General features: G+C 41.6%; 1 protein-coding gene across 2 annotated transcripts in view; it reads left to right on the forward strand.

Annotated features, from left to right (window-relative positions):
• Positions 1 to 1,273: 1,273 nt before the first annotated feature.
• Positions 1,274 to 26,238, forward strand: part of RASA1 (RAS p21 protein activator 1) — a 50,732-nt gene continuing 25,767 nt past the window's right edge. Inside the window, exons 1-7 of one of the 2 annotated variants that reach the window (XM_033164414.1) lie at positions 1,274 to 1,758; positions 16,959 to 17,111; positions 19,009 to 19,144; positions 20,632 to 20,702; positions 22,451 to 22,568; positions 23,730 to 23,761; positions 25,053 to 25,105. In XM_033164414.1, the coding sequence (XP_033020305.1) occupies positions 1,313 to 1,758; positions 16,959 to 17,111; positions 19,009 to 19,144; positions 20,632 to 20,702; positions 22,451 to 22,568; positions 23,730 to 23,761; positions 25,053 to 25,105 (1,009 nt within the window). In that variant the 5' untranslated portion in view covers positions 1,274 to 1,312. The remainder of the gene's footprint in view (positions 1,759 to 16,958; positions 17,112 to 19,008; positions 19,145 to 20,631; positions 20,703 to 22,450; positions 22,569 to 23,729; positions 23,762 to 25,052; positions 25,106 to 26,238) is intronic. The other variant, XM_033164413.1, reaches the window with a different exon arrangement.

A 26,238-nucleotide genomic window follows, 5' to 3' on the forward strand; every position in this document is an offset into this window, starting at 1 on the left:
ATTCAGGCAAGAGTAGAGATAAAAGAAGGCCTTTAAATACTTTCAATCTGAAGATACATGAATGAAATAAGCATCATAGAACAGCTCCCAGAGCAAATCAAGCTCAAGAATACTATTTGAGAGCGCTAATTAAATCTAGTAAACAATAACCCTAGATAACAGCACAATGGCCATCTAAACTCCAATAGTTTTTTATTCGTGGATGTTGCTCTATATAACGATAGACTCGGGAGGCACTTCAGACGATATCGGTTCGAATACTGTACTTGGAGATGCTGTTGGCTTTCCTAGCAGCAAAAAAACAGAAAACAAAACGCAGTAAAAAAAATATCTTGTGGTATATTTAAAAAAAAAAGTTAGAAAAACAACAACTGTGGGACGCAGTTTTGTGTACTCTAGTCTGCTTCATGCACCCATGTACTGCCGGGCTGGACTCCATGAAAGCTTATGCCTACAAAGTCTTTTTCAGGCTGCATCTACTACAGCCAGCAAGTTTAAATGGGAGCAAACCCCTCTGAGCGCAACAGGAGTTAACTTCGGAATAGACGCGCGCACAGGATCGCGCAGCCGAGCCCCTCCGCTGTTTTGCTGCTGCAACACGCCGGTCCCGCCGCCTCTTTCGCAAACGTGTGCTGAGTACCGGGGCCGTCAAGGAGCCCTGGCAGCACTGCAATGTGTGTGTGTGTGTGTGTGTGTCATAAGGAAAGGGCACCACCCTCGGTCGCCCTCCTAGCACACAAGGCAGGGCGCGAAGGAAAGAAGAGAGCGCTACCTTGCCGAGCCGCCTCCTTCCAAAGACCCTTCGCTTGCGGAAAGCGGCCAGCACCTCCACTGGAGGGATAGGCGCGCATGCGCTTTCTGAAGAGGCGGCGGCGGCGGCCGTGAGGAGGGGGGAGTTAGCGGGTGGGGGGTAAAACGCGACGGCGACGACAGTGGCAGCCGAGGAACAAGGGAGGCGCTGCCCCCCCCCTCGACCGGGCGAGCGCGTGCGAAGCCGTTGAGGAGGAGACTAAAAACACCGCGCCGGGTGTTTTTACCTCAGCGCACGGAGACTGAGACTGATCGGGCGGCGGGGTCTTTGGGCGTGCGCTCCCATTGTTCCCATTCAGCGCCTCAAGAGGCGGCGGCGGCGGCGGCTCTGCCTGAAGCTCCTCCCCGCGGAGGTAGAAGAGGCCGTTGGTCCGTCGTCCGCCCCCCACCCCACCCCCGCCTCTCTCATTCTGTCTCCCCCTCCGTCCCTTTGTCGCCTCCTCCCGGCCGCGCGCTGCCTCAGCAGCAGGGGCGGGGAAGGGGTGGGGCGAGCCGGAGCAGCATGATGGCGGCGGCCGAAGCGGGTGGCGAAGAGGGCGGCTCGGGAGCGGCCGGAGAGCCCAGCGGGCATTGCCCTCCCGCCGCCGCCGCCGCCTCCGCCTCTCGGAGCAACAAGAGCGCCGCCGCCGCCGCCGCTTTCCTGGGCAGCTCGGGCCCAAGCGGCGCCTGCCCCGCGGCGCCGCTCCCCTCGGTGGGCTCCAGGCCTGCCCCTCCTGCGGAGATGTCCAAGGGCCTGTCTCCGCCGGCGGCTCTCCCGCTCTTGGAGGGCGGCGGCGGCGGAGGAGGAGGGGGTACCGCTGCCGGCGGTTTCCCTCCGCTGCCGCCGCCCCCGCAGCCGCCGCTTCCGGCCGGAGGGCTGAGCACGGTGGACGAAGGCGACTCGCTGGACGGGCCCGAGTACGAGGAGGAGGAGGTGGCCATCCCGCTGAACGCGCCCCCCACGAACCAGTGAGTAGCGCCTTCTCCTCCTCCTCCTTCTCCGCGTCTCTCTCTTTTTCCCAACCCGATCCCCTCTTTCCTCACCCCCCCCCCCAAATCCCAGGAATGGGGATCCGGCTGATTCAGCCCCGGCACCGCACCCAGTTGTGAAGTCGGCGTTGGTGCGTGTGTGTCAAAACTCCGGGCAACTCCTGAAAGTTTCCCTCTTGCGCCCGCCTCTTTTTCTCTTCCCGCATCCCCTTGGAAGCAGCCTTCTCGGTTGGCTTAGTCAGCTGCCTGCTTTCTGCTTGGAAAAACTGAGAACTTGGGACTAAAAAAACCCTTTCCCTTCTCCCTAAAATAAATACTAATAATCGACTCGCCACCAAATATGGAGGCTGTCCTTCAGAGCCCTCGAAAACAGTGCTTTTCTTCCAGAAACAATGAGAAAGTGCCAGTACTCGCCATGAAGTTGTTAACAGTAAGTGTCAGACTTTTAACCAGTGCTTATTTTTCCCCTAGGAAAAAAAGGTGACTGTACTGTGTACCCATGAGTACCCTTAGAAAAAAGGCACTGCTCAAAAGTGCCCCTAAGTGCACATTTCCCAAAAGCGTGGCCATATTTTTCACAACCCATAGGATCATTTTATCTAGTTCGATTATCTTCATCTCCGCTCCCCATGCAGGACACATCTTTAATCTTGACCCTCTTCCGTTTCTTTTTACCTTGCCAAGTACAGTGGTACCTTGGTTCCCAAATGGCTTAGTTGTCGAACAAATCAGCTCCTGAACGCCGCAAACCCGGAAGTAAGTGTTCCGGTTTGTGAATGTTTTTCGGTAGCGGAACCTACAGCCAATTGGAAGCCACACCTTGGTTTTCGAATGGTTTCGGGAGTCAAACCAAGGTACCACTGTACTCCTTCATCTGCAGCTATAGAAATTCATACCGTGCTATCTTTTAGTACATAGGAAGGTGTTTCTGCTTAGGAGCAAGTTACCATGGCTTCCTGACTTTCTAAGCCCTATCTGGAGATGCTAGCAATTGAATCCAGGACCTCCTAGACGCAAAGCATTGTCATTGAGCTTCCTAGTTATGGCAGAGAGAGACTCTTTGCAGGTGCAGGTGCTTATATATGTTAGAAGAAGTTGTAGCTATCAAAATTCCTAATTTGACATAACTCTCAGAAGTAAAGGAATGCTGTCATATTTTGTATCTCTGGTCACCCTTTTTGCTTTCTCTGAATGTCATCCTTTTAAAAGGCAATAAAAATAGTGCTGATGCCATTGGCACAGACTATCACGACACAGCCTTTCTTTTTAGACACTTTTTACTCGGATCAAAGCTGAACTCCACAATGGGGGGGGGCTGTTTAAAAATAAATGAAAGGGAAATATCAACATACTTCAAGAAATTCTAAATATGCACACTCAAGATAAATTTTGTATGGGTTAGTTTTAACACCTTACAATAGGTCTTCGACCAGTGCTTCAGAATCCACAGGTGGGTTGCAGCAAAGCTGTTACTGCCATTTAACCCTCAGCCAAGCCTCCTCACATTGGCCTGGTCTGCTCCAGCCTTGCTCTCACCTTCCCACTCCCTGGTGGGAACATGCTGTTTAGCTTGGAAGGGGGCTATTCATCTTATTTCTGTAACTTCACTGAATCACAGAGAGTTGTGAGAGCAATGGCAGACTTTAAGCTTTAAAATTTCAGCAGTGCCCCGTGTGATGTCAAAATTTGGCACCACTCTCACACACAAACACACGCTCCAACACACAAACACGCCAGTCTGGAAAGGAATTCCTGTTTCTACAGTTTTATTGCTGGATTTCTTGAGGAATTTATTCTGGTAGTAAGGCTTCTTGGGTTCAACCATGGCAGGGCTTTTCTTTTCTTTTTACTCCCATGCTAAAGTGCATGAATAGGGATTGTACTGCTGCCACTTGCAGCCCAGTTCTTCTTGTGCTCTTCTTTGGGAGTAACTTTCCCTGGGTTCAGCCACGGACGGAGCTTTACTCTCAAATAAGTGTGCACAAGACTGCAGTTTAATATTCAGTGCTGATTTGGAATGCAATTTGGTTTTATTAATTGCTTTTTTAAAGGAATTGTAAAATGCCAATATTTTGCAAACTAAAAGTAATAAACTTTCTTTTTTTGGAAGTACAACTATATGTCACTTTAGTGTGGTAGAATCTGAGGAGTAGTTTCTTCAAACTTCATCGTCCTACAAAGGGGCAACAAAAAACAGCTGCTGCCTATATTGGGCTCTGGGGATGATGAATCTTTCCAAGAATTTTTGTTCATTTTTATTTCAGCAGGTTGCCATTAGAAGGGGGCAAGAGCACAGAGGGGTGAATTAAAGTGTAGAGAAGGTGACACAAGCTGGAAGAAAGGGAGCAGAGTGAAAAGGAATGTGAGCTGAAGTCAGTATTATCAAGTTAAAGTAGAATAAGGTGAGAAAAAGAATAGGTAGAAATGAAAGAAGGAAGGGAGAGAAAAGGGCAGCAGCGAGTCACAGAGAAGGAAAGGAGGTGGTGAAAGTTATAGGAAGTGATAGAAGGGCATAGATGGTGATGAGGACCTGCCCTCTTGCTCAATTTCAACCACAAGCTTCACTGAAGAGAAAACCACCGGAAATCAAAGAGGATACAACTACTAAAAGAGTTCAAAAGTTTTACTAATAATACATGAAATATTGGTTCGTTTGTATTGAAAAAATAGCATTCTAAGGATGTTTTTTTGTTGTATGTAATATGTGGTGAGGCATTAACACTGTTAAATTTAAATCAAAAGTGGGTCCCATGCTCCTGGTTGGGAATTGGAGGTACCGGTAGGTCTCATGCCTGGACTGGTTGGAGACCACTGCCCTACATTACTTGGAAGGATGTTTAAAATATGTAACAGTCAGTAATACAGACTTACAGTAGAATTGAGATTTCAGTATGTTTTAGGCTGCAGTCCTACTTATGTGGAAGGACGTCTCATTAAATTTGTTGGGATATGTTTCTGAGGAAAGATGCATAAGATCAGTCTGTACATGAATTATTTTAATGCCATCACACAAGCATTTGATTTTTATAAGTCTTCTTGCTCTTTCCAAGATTTACAGGGTAAATTGATCTTGATATGTTTTTCTTCATAGAGTTGAAGCTATAGAAAAGGTTAGTGCTGGTATGCAAAATCTGACTTTTTTAAAGGGGAAAATATAGTTTGGAGCAAGTAGGAACCTTATCTACTCCCTTGCCAAAAATTGTGGCTGCCAATTCATCCCTGTCTTCTTTCCCTTCTGGGATGATGGAGATTGCTCAACTGCAACTGTGGAACCTCTGCCTTGCTATTGTAGAGGGTGGGGAAGAGAAGCAGTGAGCATTCTGGTTTCAGTAACTGCTTGCCGAAGTGCCTAAAGGCTCCACCATGGAGCAGTGACTGAAGATGCCCCACTACCTTTCTTTCAGCTGAAGAATTTATGCTTTAGCCAGTGGTATGCTGCTGCATTTAGAGTGCTCACAAGCAGTAACTGAAGAACCTTCTGTTTCACTTTCCATGTGTCTGATGTCAGCACACCTGCCATGGCACTGAACGCATTTTTGAGAGGGTGTGTGACTAGGCAGCCCCCCCCCACAGTCTACCTCATTGGAGCCTGGCTCATGCCCAGCCACAGCTCTGCTCTCAGGCCAGTCTGCTCTCAGGTCAGACCTGACCCAGGAGCGGAGCTGGGGCTGGACACGCACAGCCCTGTACAGGAGAGAGGTGTTGCCTCTCTCCTGTACAGGGCTGTGCGTGTCCAGCCCCAGCTCCGCTCCTGGGTCAGGTCTGACCTGAGAGAAGGAGGAGAGTCGCGGCAGCGTTGCAGCCCCTTTCCTTGGCTGTACGAGGATGCTGCCGTGGCACAAAAAAATGTGGCTGCCCGACCCCTTCATAGGGAATGTGGGGGTTGGAGCACCCAGCCCCCCCCCCCCGTGCCTATGGTTGTAGGTGACCCTGGGGCAATCAGGAGGGCAGTCTGGCTGTAGTAGGCGCTGGTGACATTTTTGCCTGTCCTTTTTGCTCCGTTTTCTATCTCATGGGGTGGTTAGTGGTAGTGGTAGATTGCCCTTTGTGGGGTGGAGGAAAAACAATCTGCATTTTTCCGCAAAGAGACAGGAGTGCAGTTCTACATACTGTACCGTCGTTTACTGCATAAAGGAAGTCTGCTAACTCCAATATTGTTCAGTTTTCTGTGTTCTTTTCCTGCCGTCACTTCTGGTAGCATTTTGCTACAATCTATATATGTTATTTGCACCATGGTGCATGCTAGATCAATGGATTGAAAGTGCTGGTATATAAATTTTATTTAATAAATTTCTGACCTTTTTAGGCAAAACTCTCAAAGCGGTTTACGAGGGTCTTGCAGAAGGACCTTAGATGCTGACTTTAATGTCTGGGCATGTTTATGTGGAGGGAGGTGATCCTTTAGGTACTTGGTACCAAGATGTTTTAAAAAGATGCTTCATATGTTTTTTCTTTTCTTTTCCACATTTTTGTACTGCTTTTAAAGTAATCCATACAAACTAGCATAAATATTTATGGAACTGTGTGGTTTTGATTTAGAGTTGGTCCTTCAACCAGATATTTACTGGAATCTAATAAAACATATGAAGCAGGTATTTGAGATCTGTTAGGGTTATGTTTTAAAGTTTTCTCTGCCCTAGAATTTTAGGACAGTGGGTGTTTGTAACATATTTTCTACTTTGTCCCTAACAAAGTAAAACCCAACATGGTTTTACATAGGTAAACTCTATTCTTTGAGTGCTCTGAACTATACAGCTGCTTTTGTTGCTTCTTTACAGTGTCAGTTACCAGTAAGATATTGTAGTTTGTACCCTTGAGTGGAATGAGATATTCAGTCAGAACAGCCCTAGATTTAAAAAAAATAAAAAATCCTGGGAGGCAGATTAGCAATAGTTCTGTTGCCTTTGGGGATCATGCATGAAATAAAACTTTATACAAAACATGCATGGTGTTGTACTGCTTCTGAGTAGTCATTGCTTGGGAAATTAATATTATACCATATCCTTGGTCATGTATGTAAATATTTGAACCGAGCCATAGAGATACTACATCCAAACCATAGTTTGACCATCAAATCTGATTCTTGGATTAGCATGCTGATTCTTTCCTTCGCAAACTTCAACTTGCCCACTTTGGATGTGGTAATAAACTGGCTGCCACAGATCAGAAAGTTGGGAAGGGAATCTGCCCCCCTTGCACACTTTAGTTCCCTTTCCAGTACACTGAGCACAAGGACAAGAATATATCTGTTTGCAAAACAAATGGGAAGTAATTGGACAAACAAATACAGTCATACTGTACCTCTGATTGCATTCGCTGCGGGTTGCGTTTGCTGCAGGTTATGAACACTCCGAACTTGGAAGTACCAGAACGGGTTACTTCTGGGTTTTGGCGCATGCACAGAAGCACCGAATCGCACCACGCACATGCGCAGATACGGCGCTTCAGGTTGTGGTCTTTTCATGTTGCGAACGGGCCTCCGGAATGGATCCCATTTGCAACCAGTGTATTGGAAAATAATATTTAAAGTGGTGTTTCAACTTCTTTGTTAAATGCCCTTCCTCACCTGCCTAGGGCATGCCACTGCTTGCTAACATCCTTCAGAAGTAATTTAGTGAGGAAGAAATGAAGGCTGCTCAGCAAGAACTGAAGATTTTCAAATACCGTATGCACTATTTACTTTCGTGAATACATTTTAACTTGATGGCTATTAATCTTTTTCTTTTCTTTTTTGAGATATTATCTGCTGACAACTTACTTATTCTCCCAAGCCTTTGCTGTCAATTAATACCAGTCTTTACTTAATTTGTTTGCTTTGGATTTTACTTTTTATTATTACATAGGTGTCTATTTTACTGTAATTTTGGTGTACAGCACTTCACAGTTTTTAAGTGAAAAGTGGTATAAAAACGTTTAAAAATAAACTTTTGTTGTAAATTGACTATGCCCTTCCTCAGTAGTTGCTGTGTTTAAAATTATGGTGTTAAATGTAGAATGTTTTATTGCAGTACCAGGAGAAGGCAGCAGTAGGTTACTATATCAAGCCTGCAGAACTCTTTCTGGCCCTTCCTGCATATTTCTCTTTCTCTTGTATATCCTGTTCTTGATGATCGTTGGTTATATTACTATATTATGAATTGGGAATCGTTACTACTGACTCTGTAGTTCTTTCCCAGTCCTGCTTCCCAGAGCAACGTGAGAAAAGAACAGTAGGCAAGCACATGTATGCTAATGAAACAGGAAATCTGCTTTACTTTTTCGTAACAGAAAACCACTTTCTGGATATTGGAAATACTGTAGGAAACCCTAAAAAGTAGGAGTTTGTGTATAACTAGTACTCAGAATAGAGCTTGAAATCAATCAACTAGTTAGTCATGACTAACTCAAATCTATTGATTTCAGTGAGTCTACTCAGAGTTTGACTTAATTGCATATAACTCAGAGCCTCTTTGTGTAAACAGTTTCCATAATTCCTAACCATTGGCTATGATGGCTGGGGCTTATTGGAATTATAGTTCAGAACAGCTGGAAGGCACCGGGTTTGTGAAAGCTGGTTAAGATTCTGTCTCCCCCCCCCTTTAGTTGTTGGATTCTTCTTGTGCAGAGGATTTGATTGATCATTACTACAAACCAACATCTATTCAGTTACAGGTAGGTAGCCGTGTTGGTCTGCCATAGTCAAAACAAAATAAAAAATAAAAAAATTCCTTCCAGTAGCACCTTAGAGACTAAGTTTGTGCATGCACACAAAAGCTCATACCAAGAACAAACTTAGTTGGTCTCTAAGGTGCTACTGGAAGGAATTTATTTATTATTTATTTTGTTTTAACATCTATTCAGTTATTGAACTTGCACATTCCTCATGTGGGTCCCCACCACATCTATTTTTGCAAACAGTGGAACTGCTAATAACTCCTGTGTCTGTCTGGTGTGTACTAGACTTGTTGCATAACAGGTCTAGCTAATTCAGATAGTGGGTGTGTTAGAATACCTACTATGTTGTAAATATTTAAAGGTAGTTGGAATATGATATAATCAAGACACTAATTATAGGCTTTTTTAAAACAATATACAGAAAGGGATAATTGACATTTTCCCAATGGTTTTCATGTCATCTAAACTAATGGTGCTGTGGGGCAGAGATTTCTTGATTTTAGGCAAAATGCCTTGCTGCTGGGGGCATCTGGCCGACAACAGGAGACACTGTACTGGCTTCCCATCTTCTACTGAGCCCAGGATCAAGGTTCTTGTATTGATTTACAAAGCCTGGAACAGCAAATGTCCTGGGTACCTGAGGGACCACCTGAACCCTTATGTTCCAGCTCAGTCACTGAGATAGTCTCCCAGGGTGTTGCTTGTCATCCCCTGAGTTGGCGAGGCTCATTTGACAACAATAAGGAACCTAGCCTTTAGTTTCATCAACCCATTAATGTGAAACACTCTGCCGACAGAGATTCAGCAGGTGCCTCCTGTTTCAATTTTTTTAAACACCTGCTGAATACTTACCTATTCCATCAGGCTTATGCAGGCAATGAACAGTACATCTTTCCAGAACAGTTATCTGATTTCTAATTTTAACATTTTCATTGTATGGTTTTATGTACAGTTGTGAACCATGATATTTTCTTTATGAATTAGTGATATATAAATATTTTTATAAATTAAAAAAGTTACAATATAGAAGTGAGTATTCTGGTGATGCATGTGCATACGTGGGTACAGGCAATATGCAAAACAAAAGTTTACTTTTTAGAATATGAGGTTGAAATACTGTTTCAATATAAAACCCAAAGCATTCATTAGAATATGAATAAATGAAAAGTGTTTTACACTTGGAACATGATGTAAAAGTTTATCTTGGGAGCCAAAGCTAAGCATCTCAGATAAATCTTTCAGGGCTTGTTGATCACATCACCAGAGTGATGCTTAGGGCACACATACTGTGTGTGTGTGTGAGAGAGAGAGAGAGAGAGAGAGAGATTTTATTTTTTCTCCTCCGGAAGGAGAAGGTAAAGGGTTATCCAGAAACCAGCAAGTGTATAACTACTTAAAGCAAGCTAACATGCTAGTGCAAGTCTGGGTTTATTGTGTAATGCCAGAGTCAGTAAAATTTATCTTAACTAACTATTAACTTGATCAAAGCATATTAAGATGATTTTAATGTGCTATTTAAAGGTACATAAATGTTAGAGTGAAAATGTGCTGAGAAGGTTGAAGAAATATGCTACATATAGAATAAAACAGTAAGGTGTTATTTCTAAATATTTAAATAAACATTGAAACTTTTTTTTAAAGAAAAACAACTAGTTTTATTGATACATTATTGATATTTTTACTCTTAATACTGCCATGTTGTTGTTGTTATTTACTAAATTTGTATACCACCCTTCATCTGAAGAGCACAGGGGCAGTTAACAACATAAAAATACTAAACGAAAACACAAAATACATAATAAAAGAAAAAGAAAGCAATAACCCCGCTACCGCAAGCACATTAAAAAAGCAATAGAATGGTTGAAGAGAAATGTTTTTCCCAGGCACCTAAAGATATATAATGAAGGCTCCAGGCAAGCCTCCCTGGGGAGAGCATTGCATAAACAGGGAGCCACCACAGAAACAGCCCATTCTTGTGTTGCCATCCTCCAGACCTCTTGTGGAGGAGGCACACAAAGAAGGGCCTCAGATGATGATTGCAGGGTCCAGATTGCTTGGGAGTTGTGGTCCTCAGCCTTTTAAAGCAGAGTTCAAAATCAGCCAGGAACATTTTGCACCTGACTATTGGCCACTTGTGACCAAGTGCAGATGCCTGGGTGCCACGATGCGCATGACATCCCCGCTCTCTGGAGGTGCATGCCTGGGGATCATTGGATCTTGACTGTTTTCATACGCTAATACCACATCCTATAGAATTCTGTCAGTTATATTTTATATTCACAATCAGAATGAATTTTAGGAACCAAAATGCTTTTTCTGTGCAGCCTGAGTAGGAGCAGTGAACAACGTTACAGTTAATTGTTGTAGCTTGTCTTCACTTACCCTACCCCCACTACCCTGCTCACAGTTGTGAAGAATTTTCTTACATTATGAATGGTCTGTGTCACCATTAAGAAAAAGAGGTAGGAATAGGCCAATATATATGTGGAGGTGTTTAACTGATAATCAATCACAGTCAGTCTGTTATTTGAAAAATAAGACTTTAGAGCCGTCTTGCCCCAAAATGGCAACTAGACGTTCTGTTTTGATGACTGTAACCTTGGTTTAAGAAGCCATTTGGCCCCTAGCTTATATATTTGACTTTCTAACACTGTTTTTAAGACTTTATAGGTCAAAACCAGCACTTTGAATTGGGCCCCGAAACTAATTGGCAGCCAGGCCAGTATTGGCCTTATATGCTCAAAGGGAGCATCTTTTCACCTCACTTTCTACCAGATTTTCTGTGAAAGAAAAAAGGGGTGCAAGTCTCTTCTGCTTCTTCAAAGCTCAGCATAAAATATGAGGTTGTAGCTTCCATCCCTCAAGTTATTTACATGGAGCTGAGGCTGTGGGAAGGAGAATAATTCTTAGCTACATGACATAGTAAGAGACTTTCCAGAAACCTAATAGGGTCGGTCCAGAGTTGGGTTTTTCTGTGCTAGGTTTCCATTTCAAACATCTAATGTATGTGGATTTCCCAGAAAATTTTCGTACAAAGTTGTTCTCTGCCCTTAAATTAAGATCTGTTGTAGCATGTTTATTTGACATATTTAATAATAAAAAGTATGCTATATTTTGGGAACGCGGGTGGCGCTGTGGTCTAAACCACAGAACCTAGGGCTTGCCGAACAGAAGATTGGCGGTTCAAATCCCCGCTATGGGGTGAGCTCCCATTGTTCAGTCCCAGCTCCTGCCCACCTAGCAGTTCGAAAGCACATCAAAGTGCAAGTAGATAAATAGGTACTGCTCCGGCGGAAAGGTAAATGGCATTTCCGTGCGCTGCTCTGGTTTGCCAGAAGCGGCTTAGTCATGCTGGCCACATGACCCAGAAGCTGTCTGTGGACAAACACCGGCTCCCTCAGCCTATAGAGCGAGATGAGCGCCGCAACCCCAGAGTCGTCTATGACTGGACCTAACGGTCAGGGGTACCTTTACCTTTAACTTTTATGCTATATTTTATGTGCCGTATATTATTAAATAATTATTTTAAAGCTGAAAATAACTGAAATTGAAGTAGTGTGGTTTTTAATGATTTCAAAGTTTTATTTACAAATTACTTTTAATGGACTAGTTATAACAAAATATTTATATCCAAATGACACATATTCGGATCCATAATCAAGCATCATGATGCCCCACAGCAAAAACTGGATTTCCTAAGAGGAAAAGTATTTCTTAAAATAAAAAGGGAAAGGTATAGTAGTGCTAGTGGGATTTTTTTTATTGTTGTTGTTTAGTCGTTTAGTTGTGTCTGACTCTTCGTGACCCCATGGACCAGAGCACGCCAGGCACTCTTGTCTTCCACTGCTTCCCGCAGATTGGTCAGACTCATGTTGGTAGCTTCGAGAACACTGTCCAACCATCTCGTCCTCTTTCGTCCCCTTCTCCTGTGCCCTCCATCTTTCCCAACATCAGGGTCTTTTCCAGGGAGTCTTCTCTTCTCATGAGGTGGCCAAAGTATTGGAGCCTCAGCTTCAGGATCTGTCCTTCCAGTGAACACTCAGGGCTGATTTCCTTCAGAATGGATAGGTTTGATCTTCTTGCAGTCCATGGGACTCTCAAGAGTCTCCTCCAGACAATAATTCAAAAGCATCTATTCTTTGGCGATCAGCCTTCTTTATGGTCCAGCTCTCACTTCCATACATCACTACTGGGAAAACCATAGCTTTAACTTTACAGACCTTTGTCGGCAAGCTGATGTCTCTGTTTTTTAAGATGCTGTCTAGGTTTGTCATTGCTTTTCTCCCAAGAAGCAGGTGTCTTTTAATTTTGTGACTTCTGTCACCATGCTGCAGTGATCATGGAACCCAAGAAAGTAAAATCTCTCATTGCCTCCATTTCTTCCACTTCTATTTGCCAGGAGGTGATGGGACCAGTGGCAATGATCTTATTTTTTTTGATGTTGAGCTTCAGACCATATCTTGCGCTCTTCTCTTTCATCCTCATTAAAAGGTTCTTTAATTCCTCCTCACTTTCTGCCATCAAGGTTGTTTCATCAGCATATCTGAGGTTGTTGATATTTCTTCCGGCAATCGTAATTTTGGCTTGAGATTCATCCAGTCCAGCCTTTTGCATGATGAATTCTGCATATAAGTTAATTTTTTTATTACCTACTATGAATTATGGGCACAAAGATATGTGAGCTTTTGTGTATATTCCCTAAACTCAAATGGTAGTTATGTATTTACTAGTGGTACCAGTGCTTCCTGGAAAATTGGGGTGGGGGATACAGCAGTGAAAATTTTCTATGCCATGTAATGCTCTCTCTGTGTGTATATTAATCAGATATATTCTTTAATATATGTGTGTATATTAATGAGATATATCTTTCTATCAGATCTGAATACTTTCATTGGATTCATATCTGGCTAGGATTGGGCTGTTAGCTTGTGATCCAGTGTATATTTGCTTGGAAGGAAGTGCCATTGAAGGCAGGGGGACTTTTTCTGAATAAAATAATGTTTAGGATTTAAAAAAAAAGTTTTTTAGAAATGCTGTCACAAGACCAATCTTATTTTGTAGCTTTCCAGCACTGTTGTATTATTTTGATGTCTCAGAAATGAAGCTGCCCCTCACTTCCCTCACCCCCCCCCAAAAAAAGAACTTGCTTACCACAGAAAGTTTCAAAGGCTGGCATTTCAGTGTATATCCTGTTTTCTAGAGAAGTGTGTTATCTGCAGGAGTTTCCTCAGGATATTTGCTAGAACAGTGTGCTGCCATGTTTGCAAAGTATAACCTACTTCCATGGTCTGTTCTACTTTTCCAATCAATTTTTAGCCAAAATTATCCGAAGGCATGCTTTCATGAGTAATGTAAGAAAATAAAAACACAACAGGATTCTATTTTATTATATAGAGAATGTCTCAGGACCACAATATCTCAAGGACTGCCTCTCCCCATGTATACTGAGCTCGACCTTGCAATCCTCATCTGAGGCCCTTCCTCCATGAGAAGTCTGGAAGGTGGCAAAATGGGCCTTTTCTGCAGTGGCTCCTTGCTTGTGGAATGCTCTCCCCAGGGATGATCATCTGGCACCATCATTACATATCTTTAGGCACCAGGCAAAAACATTCTCCTCCTTCCAGACCTTTTGCTAATTAAAAAATCTATGGCTTTTTAAACTGTGTTGGTGGGGGTTATTTTTGTTTGTTACTATGGTATGTACTTTTGTGTTTTTATCTTGTAAACCACCCTGTGATCCTTGGATGAAAGGCAGTATAGGAAATAAACAAATACAGTGGTGCCCCGCTAGACGAAAATAATTCGTTCTGTGAAAATTTTCATCTAGCGGGTTTTTCGTCTAGCGAAGTGGCAATGACAGCCGCGCTTTCGCTAGATGGAAAAAAAAAATATGAAAAATTTTCGTCTTGCGAGGCAGCCTCATAGACTTTTTCGTCTTGCGGGGCAGCCTTCCGCTAGACGAATGCCTTCGTCTAGCGAGTTTTTTGTCTTGCGAGGCATTCGTCTAGCGGGGCACCACTGTAAAATAAAATAAAATAACAAGTTTAGAGAAATATACCACCTGGTGTTATTTTTGCAAACACATTGGTTAGTTTTCTTAACAACCCAATCATTAATAAATAAATTAAAAACTAGTGTGTAACATTTCTTGCCACATCATTTATAGCATGTGGCTATATCAGTTTGCCAGTTCAGTAATGTGAGTGTAATTCCCAACATTTGTAGATAGTATCATACCACTCTCCTACAGGTGATTAATGCTGGAAACTGGATGAAAGCACAAGTCTTCCCTTGGTATTATGTTGCCCTATTTTATGTGGAAAATGCATTTCTAAAAATCTGTACAAAGTGCCTGCAAAATGCATACAATTTAAAAGTTTTTTCCCCCATTCTTTTTTCAAAACAAAATTGGACAGAGCAGATTTACGATTGGAATCATTCTGTCCCTAGGTTCAACCATAAGACCCAATACAGTGGTACCTCCGGTTGCAGATGGGATGCGTTCCAGAGCTCCAGTCGGATCCCAAGGTTTCTGCAACCGGAGGGACCACTTCTGCGCATGCGCACGCAGCAAAACCCGGAAAAATATTCAGGGTTGGCCGTGTTCACATCCTGAAGGATACGTAACTGGAGGTGTGTGTATCTAGAGGTACCACTGTACAGGTTTAACTTTATCCATTAAATAGAAACGACTTTCCAGCATAGTAGCTCATTGGGTGATTCCTTCCTCATCAAATGTTATGAATTTATTTATTATTTATTTATATTTGACTAAACTTTAATTTATTGATAAATAAACAATTTATTATTTCTATCTTTCTGTTGCCTCTACCTGGCTGCCTTGGGGCAACTGTGATTGGAGGAGGTACAGGCAAGAGATAATGCTAGGCAATGCAACAAGTGACAATATTTTACTATTTAGTGCCACATTTCTATGTTCCAGAAAGTGGGGTGGCTAGATGTGTGCAGCAGGTCAACCTTCATTCTTCCTGTGGCAGCACCATACCACATTTGATGACCTGTCATTTCTCCCCCTCCCTTTTTTATTGAGGATGGCTTCATGTTTGTTGCCTTAATTGACACCATCTTACATTTGCATTACTCTGTACTGATGTCTTTGGAGGGGAAAAATATTGTGTGGCCTTTCCTAGGGAAATCTGTTACACCCTTGGTAGATTACCTTGAGTAACCTCTAGAATTAGAAGGTCATCCTCCTGTGCAACATGGTCTCGAGCATGGGAGGTTGCCTTTTGATGTTTGAGGACATTTTCAAACTTTATCTTAGGTTTCTTGAGAAGATTCACCTTATGCTAGTGACCTCTCATCATGGGAGATGATGGATGGAATCTAGTTGGTGGACTTGCATTTAAAGAAGGTGTTTCGTTTCAACAGAAGAAGGCGGGAGACAATCTCAGGCCTCCATATCCGCAGCACCTCCTGAAAATCACTCAAGAGGGTTGGGGGACTTTCCAGAACAAGGTCTTGGCGATCTTGGTGGGGTTTGTAGGGAAAAGGGAAAAGTGACAACCCCCTCCCCTCTTCCTTTTCCATTAGCAGAGGTGTCTGCTTGATCAAAAATCCTTTGGTGAGCACAAGAACACCAATTGGATTCCACCCAATAGAGGAAGTCTGTTCCATACCCTCTGGGTCATTTCTTCATTTAACGCTCTGTTCTTTAAGCTGAACTCCATTTTGGACAATCTTTTAGTAGGTTTTGTGTACTCCTTACATCCTGTGGAGAAATGAGGCATGGAGCACATTTGATTAACAAAGCACAAAAACATTGAATGGAGCTGTGCGTGTGACAGACACACAGTCAATGCCTGTGTTAAATCATATTAACTTACTTGGTATCAATCTGTTTAAGATTCTAGCTCCCTTCATTTATTATTCCATGTGAAGAGGCGCCACGCTATGAAAGGGTCATGGGGCTTTGCTGCTTGCTCCTGCCCTAGCCAGCTTAAGTAAAGTCAACTTCCACAGCACACATTCAGGTATTCTCTGGATTGTCTCCAAACTTAATGCCCCCTCTGTAGATTCTGCTCTGCTTATGCTTGTAGTGCTTCCTTTAGAGGCTTTCCCCCCAGACTTCCACTGCCTTGGGCATACTATCCACATGCAGAAGCCAAGTAATGGAAACTTTGCCTAGAACAAGTCTTTAATGAATGCAGAGGACTTCAGTAAAAGTCATACATGGAAGTTTTGTTAACTTTTGTAGAATTGTGTCTTTTTTTGTACAGTAACTGTTTTGCAACTGACCATGGGAGCATAGAAATTCATTGGAAGATTGACTTACTGTGGGAGCAGCCACCACAGGCTTTCTGTAGAGCTTGTAACTGAGCCCCTTCATTTTTATCTTTATCTTTATCTTTTATCTTTATCTTTGCTCCAGACTATGTTGTGATGGTTCATGGTTGATAGTTGTGGTTTTGTTTTTTTAAACCCAGATGTCTATATCCACATGCTTTACACTTTATTCAGTTGGTTGAAGCTGACATGCAGCATTTTTATGCTTTGTGTTCCAGATGGTATCATGGGAAGCTTGACAGAACAATTGCAGAAGAACGCCTTCGGCAAGCAGGGAAACCTGGAAGTTATCTTATCCGAGAGAGTGACCGAAGGCCTGGATCATTTGTGCTTTCATTCCTTAGTAAAACCAATGTTGTTAATCACTTTAGGTGAGTGTTGATTTAATATTGTTGAAAAAGCTGTTTAAAAATGTATGCCTAAAGTGTGGGTTTTGAAGCTTAGCAGGTGTCTGTGAATGAGTTGGAGTGAGAGACTCTTTTTCCTCCCCCAAAAAATTCAAAGTGGCATCATCGTCGACTGAATTGGCATTTTCTTCTTTCAGAAGACATTTTACGCATTGATTATCCAGGAAGCCCTATATGTGACAGAATTCTGGGCACATGTTCTATTCATGCAGGGTACGGGCCAGGTCCATTGGGCCCAGTTGTGTTCCTGCTGCAAAAACTGAAGATTTGTCCCAGAACATTCCCCTGCAATTGAGATAAGGTTGCATTAGCTTGTAATTCATCCTTTGTTATATTTCCTATTACTCTGCTCCCTTGCCATTCACCTTTCACAATACTTAAGAGAACAGGACTAAAAGGTAGAGTTGTTTTAAAGCTGCTTCCTTGGTGAAATACTGTAGTAGCCTGATTTATTTCCATTTGGCTGGTGGCGTGCAGTTGCCTTTTCCTCTGCAGAGGGGGAATGTATGTCTGGAGTATGCAAGGTAGATACTTTAAGTGGCTGGTAGCTTCTAAGCAATGGTGGCTTTCTAAACTGTATAGTCTTAACTTGAAAGCATGGAGAGAGCCAGGCAGGGTTGCTGTTGCTGCTTGGAAACTGGCAGCTGCCAAGGCATTGACCATGTGCTCCACAGCTGTCATTTCTCTCTCTGCCTTGAATGTAGCTTTGTTTAACAAAAGCCTGAGTTTTGGAGATAGTGCTCACAGCTTTTCATTCCCCACCTTCCAGAGAAGCAGAGGGCCAAGTTGATCTCCAGCTTGATAGCTTTCTTACAGCTCTGAAAGGCTGGAAAAGAGGATAAGGACTCATCTGGCTGCTTGCAGCTGTTCTTACCACTCTAGGTAGCCAGCATTGACTGATTTGTTCAGTATTATATACCTGCCACCCCCCTGCATCTGCAGATCAATAGGGATTGGCATGGATTCTAAATAACATTGTAGTTTTTGTAGTTTCAAAAACTACAATCGCTTGGCTGCTTGATGAGTTGCTTCACACCACAAACAGGCAAATTGGAAACTGCTCTAGATAAAGGTGTTTAAATTAGGTTTTTAGGCCTTATTTTATCAAATTGTGCATGGAGCTCTCTAAAATAGTAGTCAAAATTTATCTGAAGCCCCCCCCCCCCAGCATTTATTTCAAGCATATTTGTGGCTTGAATGAAACATACAGTGGTACCTTGGGTTACATACGCTTCAGGTTACATACTCCGCTAACAAAGAAATAACACTTCAGGTTAAGAACTTTGCTTCAGGATAAGAACAGGAATCGTGCTCTGGCGGCGCAGCGGCAGTGGGAGGTCCCATTAGCTAAAGTGGTGCTTCAGGTTAAGAACAGTTTCAGGTTAAGAACGGACCTCTGGAACAAATTAAGTACGTAACCAGAGGTACCACTGTATTCTTTATTACATGAAAAGTGAATCTTTGGCCCGCTAGATGTTGCTGTACTATAACTACCATTGTCTCTAACCATTGACCATGCTAGCAGGGGCTGATGGGAGCTGGAGAACAACATTTGGAGAGCCACAGATTCCAATCCCTACTTTATACGATGGATGTTTGTTCAAATAAGGCTTGGGAATGTTAGGAAGGGGGGTTTCTCTTTTGTTCTATTAAGTAGAGATAGCACACCGAATTGCTGTCAGTGTGAATATGTATACATCCCTTAACTTCCTAAAAACAGTCAGTTTTATATTTATTGTTTCAAGTTTTAAAAAACTAACATTCCAGAAAGACTGAAATACCAAAGTATGTATTTTTGAATTTATTCATGCTATAATTCTTAATATTTTCTACTAATGTAGGTCATAATCTTTCTTAACAGGATTATTGCAATGTGTGGTGACTATTATATTGGCGGGAGACGTTTTTCTTCACTTTCTGACCTAATAGGTTATTACAGCCATGTATCTTGTTTGCTTAAGGGGGAAAAATTGTTGTTTCCTGTAGCACCTCCAGAGGTATGTACTTTTTTTAAAAGCAAATGTTTCTGTGCTCCTATTAAAATCATTTTACGGAAATACCTATTTTAATTTGGAAATGTGCAATGAGTTACATATTTGTGGGTGGATAACTGGATACTATAGAGATCCACCCAAATCTATATATTAGTATTCAATCATAGAAGAGATTATTTATTTAGAAATTTAGAGTTTGCTGTATTAGAGAAATAATTTGGTGCTGTGATATACACTGTATGGTTGAAAAATATGATTGGATACTTGGTTCAGAAACCTCTGAAACGAATCCACTTGCCTCTCTTCCTCCGTGCATGAAAGCAGGAAGCAGAGGAGGAGAGTTTTCATCCTGCTGGGTTCCAAATAGCATGGGGGGATCAGCTCCCATCCCTTCCTCTCTCTCTCTGGGAGAGAAGGTAAGCACTATTGAGCAAAGAACAACATTTATCTAAGTTCTCAGCATGATTGAAGCTCAGGGCCTTCATCTTTTCTTCCCACCCTGGTGGGAAATGATGAGACAAAAGGGTGGAAAAGCCCACCCTGCCTGATCTTAAAAGAATAGAAGAGAAAGCCTTGTGTTGATAAAAGACCTCTCTGATCTTACTGTTTGCTTATGAGTGCTTTGGGCACATTGACCACAAGTGGAAAATTGGAAATGGAAGCGATGGTAGATCTCATTTAATGGGTTGAATCTAGATTTTCCAAAGGTGAAATTCTACCCTTGGGATGCTCTGCTGGAGGAGGGGGGAACAACAACATTTCTGCCAATTTCTCTATCCATCCCTTGTGTCCCCCTGAACAACCTCTGTGGAGGGTCAGGGATGCTTCAGAACAGTGTGGGAGGTAGCACCAGGGGGAATTAGTAAAAATAATATCATCTCCTAAACTGAAGGAGCCTTTCAATTTGTGGAAATGAGCCCGAATCCAACCCATACCACTGATACAGGAGCTCAAGTTTAAATAAAAATAAGTAATGATAAAAAAATATGGTAGTAGCAATATAGCACGTTCTGCTTACTTTCTAAAAGCAGAACAGTTTTGCCATAAAGCTAGTGCTTATGCCACGCTCACACAAAGCTAATTCATGTTAGTATCTTAACACAAATAGTGACAATATTTCGTCTGTTCAAGTTACGGCATAATCTAGAAAGCTACTTAGTGTACTCAAACTTCAAACCAAATCCATTTTTAATTAACTTGAAATAAAGAGACTTCTGTTCCGCTCTGATCCATATTTTGTACTTCTTATTGCTCAATAAGCAGCGAGTCTAAATATTTGACTAAATATTGTGACTTTAAAAAGCATCCAGGCATTGGCCAACTGGATCTAATTGTGTTATTAAAGGTATCAGCAGTCCAGGGAGATCCTATTTTGCTGCAAAATATGATCTAGTTAGAATAGTGGATATTTTGTCTTGAAATCATATTGCTCACATTGCAGTCCAGATTTTAAGTCCTGGATCACAGCAGAACATCTTTGTTTTTTATAGCCAGTGGAGGACCGCAGGAGAGTCCGAGCCATTCTGCCATACACTAAAGTGCCAGAAACAGATGAAATAAGGTATATTTCATAAGAATTACAAATCCTACATGGGGTGAAATTATTTATTTGTACAAAATATTGATATACCACTATAGAAAGGAAAAGGAGTGAGACGGGTGAAGGAAAAAGCAAAATCAGGCACTAGCTCTTAGTTACATCATTCTTGTAATGAGCAGCTGGAATAGAAAAATATGGAGAGAAGGCAAAAGTTGCCTTCAGTAGAGCCAGTGGAGAGATACTGCAGTTCTCTCTCCCCCCTCCCCCCACCTGTAGTGGAAAGAATGACTGCTGATATAGATGATTCAGTAGGGTCAGGAAGACGGATTAAAAACAAATACTTCAATAGTACATACCACACAATATGGTGATACTTGCCACTTTTTATGGCTTTTTAGAAGGATTGGACAAATGCATGGAGGATAGGTCTACAAAAGTCTTACCAGTCAGGATAATTAAATGGGGTCTTGAATCTGAAGCATGCCCTGTTGATTGCTACCATGCCTTGCATGTTAGTGTCTAGACTTTTATAGTTTAGAGCAGTAGTCTGTAGTAGTAAAACATACATCCTGTGGTTAAAAACACAGAACCTGTGGTACTGTAGAGACTAGAAAAACCTACTGTGACAGAAGCTTTTGTAGGGTTTGTAAAATGCATGAAATGCTTTCCTTGCTTGGTGAGTGGGTGTATGTATACATATATCTTATCTATATAGATGCACACATAATTTCAGAATAAAGGTACTAATAAATAATGGGCTCAAAAGGCTGTTAAATTAAATGGGTAGGAATAGATGTGCCACACTTTGTATAGCTACAGATATATAGAAGATAAATTTGGCTTTACATACAAATGTGCCACACCTGCTGCTGCCTCTTAATATTTCCTGGTTACTTGTTTTGTTTTTGCCTCTCTACATGTGCATTGATAAACCTGCCAATTAAGAGTAACATTTCATGCATTTGGCAAAATGGCTGTAGTTGACAAAAGCTGAAGCGGCAACTAATTTGCTTGTGTTTAAGATTCCATAGTACTTTTTAAAGTCTGTAGATGACTACTGCTGGGAGAAAATGTTGAACTATATTATCCAACAAATATGTTCCTTTCATTTTTACTGATATCAGGTTCACAGATAAAACAGCCAATGTAGGGACCAATACATTTGTGGCTCTTGCTTTGTGTGTGTGTTTTGTTATAAAAAAGCAGTCATAATCAATTGACCATTTGAAATAAAAGTTTCCAGCCTCGTTTAGTTAGTTGGGATTTCTCCCTTCATCTGAAACAAGCAGTTCTTTGAAGATAAATGGAGACAGAAGAAATGTCAATAATAGAAAACCTCTTCCTTCCCCACTCACTCATTTTCTCCAATAGTTTCCAGAAAATTTAGCAGTTTTCTTGCCTCAGTAGAAACAGAGAGCACTCAAAATTCTCCTGAGTTGTTGAAGCAGTTATATTTAGGTATTCACTTCCATTTTGTGTCCAAGGCAATTAAGTGATTTGAAGGTTCAAGTTAAGTCATGACTCAAAGTTCTGGCTCAATGAAGAAAACTTCCCTGAACTGGTTTCGGTGTTTGGTTTCACATTGAGTTTGATTATCTGCCTAAAAATCTGGTGATGTTTTGGTATAATTCTAAAATTTATTTTGAAGGGCGCATTTAATTTCCAGAGACGTAGAAGAAAATTAGGGAATAATTGTATGTGTATAACTTAGCGTGCCAGACTTGGTATAACAGGAGTCTGTTTCATAATTTTATCTTAACTACATATAGCTTCCTTAAAGGAGACATGTTTATTGTCCACAATGAATTAGATGATGGATGGATGTGGGTTACAAACCTACGTACGGATGAGCAAGGACTTATAGTAGAAGACCTAGTGGAGGAAGTGGTAAGTCACTTTATACAAGAAGTATCTGAGCATTAAGATAAAAGCACAGTAATAAAAGTAATAGGTAGCTCACTCAGCAAAGCACTGAACAAATGCAACTGATTCTCTAGTTTGTTATTTCTGTGTCTTGAAAAGAGATCATATATATTTTCTTATTTCCAACTATGGGTCAGTTTATAATCAAGACTTGGGTATGCTTCCATCTTCTTTGGCACATGCTCCTTAATTGGGTATTACTAGTATACAGCTGGACTGGCAAACTATAGTTTGTGTTTGCTCTGCAACCTAGGGTTTGATCCTGGTTTTCAGGGTGAGTTAAAACCGTAGTTTGCTGGTTCAGATGCAATAGTAAATTGTGGTTTGCTACAAATCAAAAAGTAATGAACTAAGCCGAGTGCATTATGGGATTGTGTATGTAAGCTCAGCATTCATGTTCATATTACCAGACCATGATTTGGCATTGTGTGTGAACTGTCCCAGTGGATTTAATATGTGCGGCCAGATTCATGACTACAGCCTGGATCATTTTTAATGTAATTTTTGAGGGAGAAGAATCCTGAAAATTTGATAGTGTTATGTATGCTATAGGTGAGTGAGCTTAGAAACCATTCAGTAAGGGTAATCATCAGTGGCATGGGTAGAGAGAGAGAGAGAGTCTCTCTGTGTGTCAAAACTTCCAAAAGGAAGTAGTTTCTCTCCCTCTCTCTCTCTCTCTCTGTGTGTGTGTGTGTAGGGTGGTGGTGAGGGTTGCAAGTGTGTTTTAACTTTTCTACAGAAAAAGGTGTTGTTGATATTTGACACAATATGCTACACTCTATAAGACGTGGCATGTTCTTATTGGGTGCATAGCACTTAGCTGTCTTATCTTTCTACCTATAGTTTCTGGAAGTTGAGAGCAAGCTTTTTTCAGTTGCATGATTTGTTTTCTGAGGCAGACAGAAAAAAGTTTAGTGTTATAGGTTGCAATTCTATGCACAGTTTCTTGTGAGCAAATCCCACTAAGCATGATGAAATTTAATAGGTTGCATGTTAATTTCAGAAATCCTAAATGGTTCAGATTTCAAAATTACATTTATATTGCTTACAACATTCTGTAAACTTTAGGAAATGCATTATCTGTATCACTCTGTTGTGTTGGTAACGGTTGTATGTTTTCATTAGGGTCGAGAAGAAGATCCGCATGAAGGAAAAATGTAAGTGTGTCTTCTGGAATAAATTATAACTTATCACAAGGGTCTGAATACTGTGTTATTCTAGAATTCAACTCCTTGATTTCTTAATATGCAAAATGCATTATTCCAGTTGACCCTAATATTCAGGAGTTATGTGATGCACATAATAAGTAAGACTCTTTGATGCTGTGTCCCAAAAGTCCAGTACTATATTAAAGTGAGTAGAGTAGCATTGTTTTCAAGACCCTTGACAAAATGTACTACTTTAATCTAGACTTGAAAGTATTTCTTGGATTTCTCTGTTCAGTTCTGAACACAATAGATGAAAATGGATATGCACAATTTTGAAAGGATTTATAACAACTACAAGCATGTTAAAATGTCTAGGAATATGAATATGTTAATGTAGATAAAAGAAGAGCATGGGAGATTTTCCCATAGTTTTTGAAATATTTCCTTAACAGTTTGGTGATATAGTGAGTTATTGAAAGCAATTTCAATTTTATTTGACTGAGTGCAAAGAATTGGCGCATTTGAGTTGTTGCTTACCAGATCTTGCTGACATTTACAACACTTGGTTTTACAGAAAATGTTTATTAATGGTATGAATAATCATTGTGTGTAGTGTGTGTGTGTGTGTGTGTGTGTACACACACACACATAAATGCACACACACACATACCACCTGTATCTGAATTTAAACATTGTTACATATTAGCAAAAATAGAAATCCATAGGGTCATGGGTTCAAGCCCCACATTGGACAAAAGGTTCCTGCATTGCAGGGTGTTGGGCTAGATGACACTTGTGGTCCCTTCCAATGATACAGTTCTATGATTCTATATAGGTCATTCCTAAGTGCACTTGTGTACTATCATGTAAGCCAGGATTGGCGAACCTCCAGTCCACAAGCCTCTTTGTACAGCTCTCAGGACTCTTACCACACCATGCCCCCTATCTCTCAGCTGTACCCTTCATCAGCTTTGTTCCATGTGCTAGAGTGATGACTGTAGTGTACCCTTGAACTGTGATGGTGCCTATTGCTTGCCTGGATGGATAAGTGTGTGTGTGTGTGTGTAAAAAACTGTGGCTTTTGCATGGCTGGAATGCAGCCTACTCTACAAAGGTAAGAGTTGCATCTATTGTTGTGCTTTGACCCTGCCCACCATTGCCATTGTATCCCCAGAAGGTTACCCATGAAGTAATGAAACTTTTGAGCTGAAAAAGGTTCCTCTTCACTAATCTAAGTAGATGAGATCACTAATCTAAGCATGGTGTTTTTAATATTTTCTCATTTATCCTATTCTCTAAGATGGTTCCATGGGAAGATCTCTAAACAAGAGGCTTACGGCTTGCTGATGACAGGTATGTCATGTGTAAATGTACTTAATAGAATATGTATTACACCACTTCTGCATTAACTTCACTACTTAACTGCATAATATTTTAACTATAAAAGTTAATAATAATAATAATAATAATAATAATAATAATAATAATAATAATAATTTTATTATTTATGCCCCACCCGTCTGGCTGGGTTTCCCCAGCCACTCTGGGTGGCTTACAGCATATATAAAACATAGTAAAATCTCAAACATTAAAAACTTCCCGAGCAGGCTGTCTTAAGATGTCTTCTAAGAGTTATGTAGTTCTTTTATCTCCTTGACATTTGAAGGGAGAGCATTCCACAGGGAGGGTACAACTACCAAGAAGGCCCTCTGCCTGGTTCCCTGCAATTTCACTTCTCACAGTGAGGGAACCAGCAGAAGTTCCTCAGAGGAGGACCTCAGTGTCTGGGTTGAACGATGGGAGTGGAGACACTCCTTCAGGTATACTGGGCCAAGGCTGTTTAGGGCTTTAAAGGTCAGCACCAACACTTTGAATTGTGCTTGGAAACATACTGGGAGTCAGTGAAGATCCTTTAGAACTGGTGTTATATGGTCCCGGTGACCACTACCAGTCTAGCTGGATTAGTTATAGTTTCCGAGTCACCTTCAAATGTAGTCCCACATAGAACACCTTGCAATAGTCCAAGCAGCAGATAACCAGAGCATGCACCACCTTCGTGAGACAGTCTGTGGGCAAGTAGAGTCTAAGCTGGTGTACCAGATGGAGCTGGTAGACAGCTGCCCTGGACACAGAATTCACCTGCTCCTCCATGGACAGGTGTGAGTCCAAAATGACTCCCATGCTTCACACCTGGTCCTTCAGGGGCACAGTTACACCATTCAGGACCAGGGAGTCCCCCCAACCCCTGCCCCCACAAAACAGTACTTCTGTCTTGTCAGGAGTCAACCTAAATCCATTAGCCACCATCCATCCTCTAACCACCTCCACACACACACAAAGGACATTCACTTTACTTATATTAGTAAAGGTTTTGTTTCGTTTCTGAGTGCCAGTACACTTCAGGATATGGAAGGGATCATTTGCAGTAAGGCTTGGCTTATCTTTCAGGAAGGATTCTTGTAACTTGGCATTGATTAACAGACCAT

This window comes from Lacerta agilis, chromosome 11, assembly GCF_009819535.1.
Source record: "Lacerta agilis isolate rLacAgi1 chromosome 11, rLacAgi1.pri, whole genome shotgun sequence".
Lineage (NCBI taxonomy): Eukaryota > Metazoa > Chordata > Lepidosauria > Squamata > Lacertidae > Lacerta > Lacerta agilis.